General features: G+C 41.2%; 1 protein-coding gene across 1 annotated transcript; it reads right to left on the reverse strand.

Moving 5' to 3' along the window:
- Positions 1–1,973: 1,973 nt before the first annotated feature.
- Positions 1,974–10,890, reverse strand: cdr2a (cerebellar degeneration-related protein 2a). Its single transcript, XM_056237217.1, has 5 exons — positions 10,609–10,890; positions 9,369–9,481; positions 6,135–6,283; positions 5,222–5,389; positions 1,974–3,494 (listed from the first exon to the last, which is right to left on the reverse strand). Exons 1-5 carry the CDS (start codon positions 10,688–10,690, stop codon positions 2,678–2,680), a joined length of 1,329 nt encoding a protein of 442 aa, XP_056093192.1. The 5' UTR covers positions 10,691–10,890; the 3' UTR covers positions 1,974–2,677.
- Between the last annotated feature and the right edge of the window lie 40 nt (positions 10,891–10,930).

A 10,930-nucleotide genomic window follows, 5' to 3' on the forward strand; every position in this document is an offset into this window, starting at 1 on the left:
CTGGGAATTTAACATTTTTGCATTTTAGGCATTTATAAGCAATAAATGTATGCCATGCGTGGCATTCATGAATGCCAATGAAATGTTTTATATTCTGAAGCTGTGCTTGTAATGGTGAGTGTAGACTTATATAATCTTTTGATTTTGCTTTGTACTTTACTGGACAGTCCAACAGATGTCGTCTTTAGGACTTTGCACGTTGTTTTTCCATATGTTGTATGTCATGTAAACTACAACTGTGACATTAGACAACTGTTCAGCGTTTTTTAAATGAATAAACTGTGCTGTGAATCTTCTTACTATTAAAATATTGATATATCTAATGATTAACAGAAGAGCATCTCATTAAAATTCCCAAATAGACCACAAGTGGGCGCCACGAGGTGCAAATAACACACTTTAAGCCCTTATTTGGATTTACATGTGAGAATTTATGTTCTAATGAAAAATGATTTCTACAAAAAGACATTAAAATAAGCTAATATTGTTATGTTGGAGTGGTCATGATTAAATAAAACCAGAACATCCATAATTGGTTCATTCATACAGTTTTATTCAGGCTACTAGATATTTTGTAACCCAAGTAAAATGTTAGTCATGCCATAATACATACACGATCACAGATATTCAAAAGGCATTGGTCTAATCTATTGCATATTCAGCACCAGTAATAATCAGATTGTGCATGTCGAATTTTATAATCTGCAGTTGATAACAGCAATAAATAATGTAAAAAACTAAAGTCTTTTACTTAAAACAATGAACTTCGATTCCAGATTTATGCATTTATGCTGAAACAATCATCAACAGATTCAATTTTGTGCATTCTCTCAACAAATATAAACAATTTTCATCATGTGGTTATCACAAATTGATTGTTTTATCTGCAAGTAAATGTTAGAAAATTATTTCCATACCAGATTTTTTGGTCTGCATTTTAAGTCATTGCACTATTTTTACATACAAAGTCAAACTCGTTTTTTTCCTCTCGATCACGAGAGCTATATTTATGCTGCACAATAACCTCTGATCACGTAGACCTCTAACACAACAAGCATATAATTCTGCAAAAGTTTGGCTGCCGTTTGAAAGCAAGAGACTTTTGTAGCTGCAATACAGTAGCACCATTATCCTAAACACTGAAATGAAGCGATGAGATCAGCAATGCAAAACACCACAATATATTTTTGTCTCCCTCATGACAATATTCAAATATTTTTCTTTGTCAGGATCAATGAACATTGGTTTTCCCTGCCTGCATCTACGCAATACATTGATCCAAAAAGTCAAAGCCTGCTAATACTGTCATCAACTCAAGGCATTCAACAGCTTCGAAATGTTACAAAATAAACATGGTTGATCCTGATTAAGTGTTAAGTAGCACATGGTTTGCGTTTTGAAATACAACAGTTATTAAACACGTAAGCCGGTAATAATTAGGTATTGTTAGACCAACTGTTAAACCACACTGACCAGAAAACTACTTACATCATAAAACGTCCTACTTTGTGCTGGTGTAACATTTAAGTAACTCAGTCAAAGCATCGGTTCAATGGCCTTCAGTCCTCCAAACTAAAGACCCTCATTCAGTACATCTGTGTATCTCCATCGGTAACATTCACATGTTGACCTAAACCCGCAGGCGAGATCGAATTGAAAAACAGAACGAATACCAAACAAAAAAATAAATAAAACCTCTGAACTACAGTAACGAATGAAAACATTTAAATAAAAATTGAACTAAAACAAAACAAAAAAACTGACCGTAGGCCTGTCTAAAGTGCATAGTTTCACAGTGGTGTTTAAATGAACGTCATAACAAAGTGCTGGAACTTGAGCGAGGCATTGCCAAACATTAAACTACGATTTGCGCTAAACAAACTACACACACACACACTCATGTGCGAATTTCAAGCATATCGTTTACGTGAGCTAATACGAACTATTTTTGCCAGCACATCAAACCATTGAGGTAAACTCTTAACCGGACGCTTTATAAAAGCAGCAAACAGTGTTGCTCAAGAAATCATTACAGTAACGTCATTGAAATCACATGCAGCATTTTCTTACAGAAAAGAGAAAGAAAAATAATAATATTGCTTGTGAAATTTCTAGACACTCGAAATATTTGGCTACATAATATCCAACTGAGTTCCTTAAATCATACTTTTTTTTTTAAAGGTTTTAAAGTTTATCAGATGAATCTCACCAAAAAAAAAAAAACATACCTGGGCCATATTTCAATTTACAATAAAATGTTTTAATTTAGAGTCTGGAGTGAAACTTCTCATTCTCGTTTTGTGAGGTTCACCCCAACATGCATGTCATTTGCATTAAGTTAGTTCATTATCAGTGTTAGTGGGTTAGTAATAATAATTTAGTCTAGCGTCTGAACACCGGACGTTTAAGTCTTAAACAGACGCGGCTCTACGAATTCAAGAGGTGCTGGCAAACCCAAAGCACAGGTTCACTCGGTATGGCTGTAATCGCAGAGGTCCACGAGTCTCAAATCACGGGAATAAGACTTCTGAGAAGAACGTACAAAAAGCCAGCGTTCTGCCATTGCAGGTTGTGGACGTTTTGGTGTTGTATATTGTGTATATAGGCACAGGTGTTATAGTGCAATCGACACACACATACACACAAAGACTGTCTGGAAGTGCAAAGCCCCAGATCACTACACTGAAGATGTATAATGCCGCCAGCTCTGCCCGGACCTGTTCTCACTCAGGTCCTCTTTGGTTTTCTGAATGCAGGTGAAGATCTCTTTAAAGAGGGCCTTGTATTCTGGCTGATGGAGCTCCTCCCTGGTCTCGGTCGCGGAGCTAGCCTGACTCTTGCGGCGCTGTAGCGCGTGGGCGGCGGGCGTCTGCACGGCCTTGTGGCTCAGGCTGTCGGCCCCCTGCTGGCAGCGGCGGAGCAGCTCCTCGTACTTCACCTGGAGCGCGCTGTACTGCGCGTCCACCTCGTTGAGCAGGGAGATGCCGCGCTGCTTCACCGCCTGGGCCCGGCGGATGCACGTGCGCTCGTGTCCGCGCCGGATATCCTCGGCTCGAGCGCCTCGGACGAAGCTCTCGCTGCTGCAGCGACGCCTCCCCTGAGGAAGCTCCAGGCCTTCCTCCTCCTCCGGCTCCACCCTCGTCCTATCGTCCCCGCCGAAGAACACGTTATCGGGGAGCAGCGCGTCCGTCAGCCTGGCGCCGGCGGACTCTGAGCGCCAGAGCTGCCGCAGCTCCTCCACCTCGGCCTCCAGCTCCGCCTGCCGACGGCGCGCTCCCTCCAGCGCACTCAGGCGCTCCTCCAGCGCGCTGTTCTCCTGCACCGTCAGCTCCGCCTCGCGCTCCGCCTCCACCCGTCGGGCTCGCTCCGCCGCCAGCTGCAGCTTGAGGTTGTGGAGGGTGTGCTGAAGGGTGGAGGTCTCCTCCGCCTCCTCGCGTCTGTCGTCCAGCGCAGGCCAGGACTTCTCCTCATGCAGGCTCTCGGAGCTCAAGCACCTGGAAGACAACAGGATCTTGAGTCGCCTGCTTTTCAACATCAACCATTTCTTCATGAGTCGGTTTTTGTAGGTCTCCTACAATTAGTTTACATGCATCCAACGTCAAAAAAACAAATTAATTTTATCATAATATACATTGTATGCATTTCTCATACAATTCATTAAACATCTACTCTGCTCTGATTTGTCAGATTGCCCAGTCTGTTGTTATTGGTCTACTCTGCTCTGATTTGTCAGATTGCCCAGTCTGTTGTGATTGGTCTACTCTGCTCTGATTGGTCAGATGACCCAGTCTGTTGTGATTGGTCTACTCTGCTCTGATTGGTCAGATGGTTCAGTCTGTTGTGATTGGTCTACTCTGATTGGTCAGATGACCCAGTCTGTTGTGATTGGTCTACTCTGCTGTGATTGGTCAGATGGTTCAGTCTGTTGTGATTGGTCTACTCTGCTCTGATTGGTCAGATGACCCAGTCTGTTGCGATTGGTCTACTCTGCTCTGATTGGTCAGATGGCCCAGTCTGTTGTGATTGGTCTACTCTGCTCTGATTGGTCAGATGACCCAGTCTGTTGCGATTGGTCTACTCTGCTCTGATTGGTCAGATGGCCCAGTCTGTTGTGATTGGTCTACTCTGCTCTGATTGGTCAGATGGCCCAATCAAAGTGGATTTGCAGCGCAGAAAACGCTGTTGTCAACATAAACCAAACTCTTCCAGTCTCAGCTACAACTACAGTGTTTGGGGGTCATTGTTTGCAGGCAGCCAGTGAAGACCATAGGCTGGCATTATGCAAATTTCTTACAAGCCTATGTAGGTTTGTGCTGAAAGTAAGAAACTACTAACGACTCGTTTGAGCAGTTAAGAATCTATACTTTCTTTTGGGAGAAAATAACTCCATTCCTCCTGCACTTTAATCTTTTAAACTTTGCAGAACTTTTACATTCAAAAACGGCTTTAACAATATTACACTGTATTAAAGATAATATCAGACAAAAACATAATAGGGGCCCTATTATTTTGTTTTCCGTTTTATTTTATTTCTGTTTTGCATCCAAAAAGGACCCTGTTGTTAATTGCATCACTGGGCCTGTTGCACACAGTCTACTTCTAGGTCCATATTAGCCTCTCCTGCTGAGTTGGATTAGATCAGGGATTACTGGATTATGGTAGAAGGGCCGGGTCAGATTATGATGTCTGGCTTTCGAGGCCCTTAAGATGCCCAGTCAGCACGTACTAACGCTACAGGTGGGCCGAGTAGACATATCAGAGAGGTCATCCACGAGCTGGACATCACAGAGAAACGTCTACTTCAATTTGTCCTACAAGGGTCCAGCGGCTCTAGTAGAATTACAATGTTAAAGTCTCCATTAAAGAGGTTTGACCAACACAAATTACTTTCCAGATTGGATGTTTTGCCTACTAAAACAAGACGTTTGGACTGGGCTTGTCCTTTAATCAGCCTTAAGATTATGTTAAAGCCGGGCAAAACCCAACTTGACATCTTGTACCATGAATGAACACACTTTTAATTAATTTAAGGAGGATTTCTCACCATCATCAACTAACATATACTCTACTTTTTTCCTCTACTGTACATGCAATATCTTTAATAACAATACTCCCAAAGAGGACTTTCCACTGACATGTTGAGACATGAATGCATGGCTGTTTTCGTGATGTTTATGAGAATGATAAGGGTATATTGGCGTCATTTTGGCCCCAGACTCACTTGTCTTGCTGCAGATCATAGATTTCTTTCAGACATGAAATGCTTTGGGCTCCAAGGCTGCGGCGCACCCCTGCGAGATCTCGCTTGGACTGGGACATCTTCAGTTCGTCCACCTGCTTCTGAAGACCCTCCATGTGAGTCTGCAACCCATCTATGGTCTCAGTTAGACTGTGTATAAAGAGCAAGAGTCACGTTAAGAGAGGCCAACATCTCAAAAGCATTTTGAGAGCCGGTTCGGAGCCGGTGCCTACTCGCGAACCAGTTCTTTGTGTTTCGACAGCCAAAGAACCGGTTCTCGGCCAGGAAAACTGGTTCCAAAGCGGCACCAACTCTTTGCTGGACTAGAACCGTTCTTTTACCACGTCATGCTTACGTCGGGGGCTGGGGGCGGGTTTAGATGTGTTCTAAACATCTTTTCTGACCCCAATATAGGATCGCAAAGCCAGGAGAAACATTTGCAGAAACACAATGTAGTCCGCCATTGTAATTGTTATGCTTGAAGTTAGCGCAAGCGTTTCTATTTTTTTTATTGAATACATTAGGTAAGCAAAGAAGAAAACAATCACAATATAGAACAAATAAACGAAGAAAAAAAAGACAAGACAGGGGTACATAACTAATCAGAAAAGATTACATACCAAAGGAAAAGATGAAAAGACTTACATATTTCAATTGTTTTTAAAGCCTTCTTGGTACACGAGTTAGAGATAATCCCAAAGTAATGTTGTACTTGCAAGCGTTTCTAGCTAAGACGTATGGCGACGTACACGCGCTCTAGTCAGTGGAAAAACAAACAGGTTCTGAGAAGGTTCGCAAGTTGAACCAACTCCGAACCAACTTTGAACCAGCACCAGTTCCAAACCAGTTCTTTTTTGGTGGAAAAGGGGAGACCTGGACTCGGACTCGTCCTCACCTCTCGATCCGGTGTTGGGAAGTCCGGTTCTCCAGCACCAGCCTCTGGTTGCTTTTCTCCAGGTCTCGCGCCGCTAAGTCCAGCTGCTCATAAACTTTGGCGTGCTGGTCGTTCATCTGCCTCAGGAGATCCACCTGCTTGGTCAGGTACTGCAAGAGGCAATACAGACACAAGCCTTCAAATTAGTCGGATAGTCAATAACTCGGACGCCTGCTTTCAAACGCTCCCGTGTGTATCTGTGTAAGCACTCGGTGAAGAGCGTCATTGATTTATATTTACAACATGTTTTTAAATCGCTGACTATTGTAGCCAATCACAGACAGCGCGTGAACACAATGGCCAATCAGAGGTGTTTACGATTCCACTCAACAGTGCTCAAAGCGTCACATTTGTTCAATTTCAGTATCCACTTGGTACTGAAGTCGGTACATTTGACAACACTACTTCAAATATTTGCTTATCAGACAGATCAATATGCACTTACACACAACAGACACTGTCTAAAGCTGGTAGTATTTTGAATATTCACAATTATATAGCTGATAATATACAATTTAGCAACTTTTTATTTGGCTATAAAGTTTCCCAAAGACCTTGTCATAGACTAGTCTCATGCTCTTGTCTCATGAGAGCAGAAACACTAACATTTTAATAGTGCTCCCTAGATATATTTTATGCTAGCCCTAGGTTTTTTTTTTTTTTTTTTTTTTAGAAATGTATTTTTATTCTATGGATGGGCACTCCTAGTTTCTGTAAAAAATAAATTATTGCATTAGATGATTCCAGATGTTTGGTTCTTCAAAAGAAGCAAAAGATGGTTAATTAAAATGACAAATATCTTGTGTTTTTAGCTTATTTTAATGCTCGTTTTGTGTTCTTTTAATTAATTGTAAGTTATTTTGATGCCCCCTTCCAGAAGTTTGCTTTCCCCCCTGTCTCTATTCCAATGTTTTCTCCAATCAATATCAAAAGCTTCAGTTTTGAGATGTTTCCCAGCCTAACGTGCAGAGCATGGTTGACCAAATATGTTTGTTGCTGCTTAGTGGCACAGGAAGACACTACATTTGGGCTCCCATCTTGGACATTTATGAAAGTATACCCTGAAAGTATACAATAGACTTCATAATTTAGAGTTAGCCAATGCTAAAGATGCTCTAAAGCATCTGTTGCTGAACCACAGGCACAAAACTGCAACAAAACTCACAAGTTACAATGACATTTCACAACCAAATGCACTAGTGACTGTGCAAACGCTTCCCCGCTCTTTCGTAAATGTTTCACTACATGAGACGGAAGAGTGACTTCATGTTGCAATTAAACACTTCTCACTGCATTGTTTCTGAGAAGTCAATATTTGGCTAGAGAGAGATGACAGTTATAAAGCCAGGATCAAGTGAACATTAACCAATCAGCAGCTACTTTCCATTAAAGCCAAACTTTCTGTTAGACACTAATGCTTGAGATGTGATGCACACTATATACTGTTTAAGTAGCACATCAAAGTGCATTATGCAACAATAAACATTTCATATGCTACATTTGTGTCACACAACTTCATCACAGGGCATGTGAAAGTTATCATGTCCAGTTTTCATCTCGGAAATAAATGCAATTAAGTGCATTTAGCACTTCTGAATGAGGTAGTCGGATCAAATAATGGAAATGGTCGATTGATCAGATGATGCTTGTAATTATTTTGGGTTTATTTGTAACAATGGAAACCACAGAAGGTTCAGTCAAGCGTATATATACTGCACATGTTGTGCAAACATGATGGTCATCGTATTCTGAGCATACTATACATGCTCTATATACACTACAAATAATAATAAAAAAAGAATAGTACGCCATTCCACACACTAGAAACCCAATTGCATAAGACCGTATTGCCAAGCCAGGCCATTAGCCAAATGACACCACAAATCTCACGATTGGGGTCATGCCAGACACAGATACGGTGTCAGAAATAGCAGAAGTCCCGCTGCACGATGTCCTCAGCGTGAGGAGGAGGAAAGAGGATCAAACAGGAAATCTCCCGCTGTTTACGCATTTCCAGTTCTTACGAGTACAGAGACAGTGTTACCAAACAAACTTCTACTTTTCTAGTGGATGAAAGTCAGACAATGTGCCCGTTTCAAGATGTTAGGTTACAATGTCATGTAAATAATTGCATTCTTAGCTCCAGCAACTGGCCTCCATTTCTTTTAAGTTTCCCACCATTTTAGGGGCTATTTACACAACATCGTTTTTATTAAAGTGCCCCTGTAGTCAATCATTATATGCCTTAAAACTCATCTTTGATCACCAAAATTAAGCGTTTTTTTCCCTAGAAAATAATTCTTCATGCCTTAAAATAGCTTGAACGCAACTCTACACCCTTGCCTCATTTAGTATGCGTGGTATGAATATGCAAATGAGCCCCGCCTCCACGCACTCACACCAGCTCAGAGATCCACTGGTTGACGATCACACGTTGATCTGATTGGTTACAAGGTCGTTTGTGACGTCAGAAACACCAGCTATTTCAAACCCCGTTTTTGAGACTGTCTTTGGTTCACTGCAGTTTTAAGGAGAAAATATGGTGTGGACTTATGAATTTGTTCACGGTTTATCTTAAGCCATATTAAAAACGCCACATAGACATATAAACAACAATAAAAGCTTGATTTTCACCACAGGTGGACTTTAAAAACGGAAAACTTCATTCGTTCATTTACACTACAACAGCGTTTTGGGGGCCTGCAAATGCAAACTTGTGAAAACGGGATTCAAAGTGCAAGTTTTTGAAAATATACTGTTATTGTCTGCATTACGTGTTCAGTCTATAGACACGTAGTGTTTCTTTACAAAGTGACATCGCCAACGACTGGCCTGGCATGAATAATACAGCTTTTAATCGCTTTCTAGGATCCGTGTGAACGCTGATCGGTTTGACAACTTTGTCATTTTCGCATGAAAAACCCAAAAGAAAAATGGACGCATTTTTAGTTCATCATTAAACGTACCCTAAATCAGCTCCACTAGTTCGTTTCAACAATCCAACTAGGTGACAAATATGCCATGTAGTCTTTCAATTAATATGAGAACATAAAAACTGCTTGCATTATTATTCATAAGGTCACAATGCAGGACAGCTCTACAACCTACACAACACAAAAGGACATTTCAAATCCCATCCGTACACAATCTGTGCCACAGGGGAACAGAAGTGGTGTGTGTTGTGAGAAGCGTCACCTCGATCTCCTGCAGCTGCTCGTGATTGGTGGAGTACATCTGCTGTAGGCCCTGCTCCAGCTCATGGTTCCTGTCCAGCAAAGTCTTGCCCAGCTCAGCCGCCAAATGGAGATCTGTCCCGAACACAGACGGAGAAGACAGTAAACATCGAGTATAGACGTAGTGGGCGTTATCCTGCCAAACCCAGCGGTGGGAACCAAGTCTTTCCACAATAGCATCACTTTTTAGGGATGATTCACAATAGCAGTCCTCAAATTAGTAGTTTGACTGGTAGTGCATGATGCAATGCCAGTCATGGGTTTGTTTGATTCCCAGGAAACACACACATATGCTACTAAAATGGGTCCTTTACATATGAAAGTTGCTCTGGACAAAGCATCTGCCAAATGCAAAAGTAACAATAAAACACTAAATTGAGAGTGAAATAAGAAAATGTACATCTAAATGATAATAAAAAAAACTATAATGGACATGAAGTTGCAGTCAGATTTTGAGGAATTTCATATTTGTTAGGCATTTATTAGGAAACAAACATGGAGAAGAATCACCATCACTCTTAAAAATAAAGGTTCTTTATTGACGGTTCCACAAAGAACCTTAAACATTCCATGGAACCTTTTCAATGCACAAAAGGTTCTTTATCCTGGAAAACTGTTTTTCTTTTTTTAGATTATATGTTCTTCACACTAAGAAAGAAAAAAACCCATTATTTTAAATGAACCCAAAATGGTGTATGTATAGTATACACATTTCACTGCATGCGTTACATGTGACACTGTATTTTTTTTGGACATTTTTTTCTCCAGTTTCCTCTTCACAGGTTTTAGTTTAACCAACTAATATTCAATACACTGTGACATGACGAATATACTAAAACCAAACATCTTGAAGTATAAAAGATGTATCCTCGTCGGCTGATGACGTCAGGAGTGCGCATTTAAAGGGGTTTATATGGGCGTGACCTTCAGATAGACAGCTTAAACACTGCCCTACTAACAAGAACACATTTTTCATTCATTTCACTCAAGATTTACAAGATAATATATCACCTGACCTTCGAGAAAGTCAAATCATATCCCCGTTGATGCCCTTATCCATGCATTTCTAATGTGTTACAATCAGGCTGTATTTAAATGAATGGCAATATTTGTAATTAAATGCTTTTTTTATGAGAAGCACAGGTATCTACCATCTTTCTAACGTGCTATATATGTGCGCATTGCTAGTGAATGAGTCTTACCGTGCTCCAGATCCTTCCTGCTGTACCACATATCATCCTCATTGCGATCAAAGTCCTCCTCTACTATCACGTCCGTCAGCATCTCGACTGCAAACAAAGCTTCGCCGACTGGAAGCGCACGGTTAGTTTCTTCTCCTGGTTATTTTAAGGCATCAGCGCCCTTTGTCTGATGGATAGACGCCGGTGAGCCGGGCTTTTGAGGCTTTCAGGGGTTCAATCCCTAGCGGTGTGAACCGGTGTTTACAGCAACGTGGCAGAGTCAGACTTCAACTGGAGTGAAGAGAGGACGCGAGGATAACAACAACGGATCTTCACGCTGGCC

Source organism: Rhinichthys klamathensis, unplaced genomic scaffold (genome assembly GCF_029890125.1).
Source record: "Rhinichthys klamathensis goyatoka isolate OS25496 unplaced genomic scaffold, OSU_Roscu_1.1 h1tg000484l_1, whole genome shotgun sequence".
Lineage (NCBI taxonomy): Eukaryota > Metazoa > Chordata > Actinopteri > Cypriniformes > Leuciscidae > Rhinichthys > Rhinichthys klamathensis.

Coding starts and splice junctions, on each gene's coding strand:
- cdr2a (XM_056237217.1), bottom strand. CDS start 10,690: ATGCTGACGGACGTGATAGTAGAGGAGGACTTTGATCGCAATGAGGAT. Junction 6,284..9,368: donor AGCAGCTGCAGGAGATCGAG/GTGACGCTTCTC, acceptor TGCCTCTTGCAG/TACCTGACCAAGCAGGTGGA. Junction 3,495..5,221: donor TATGATCTGCAGCAAGACAA/GTGAGTCTGGGG, acceptor GTTGTCTTCCAG/GTGCTTGAGCTCCGAGAGCC.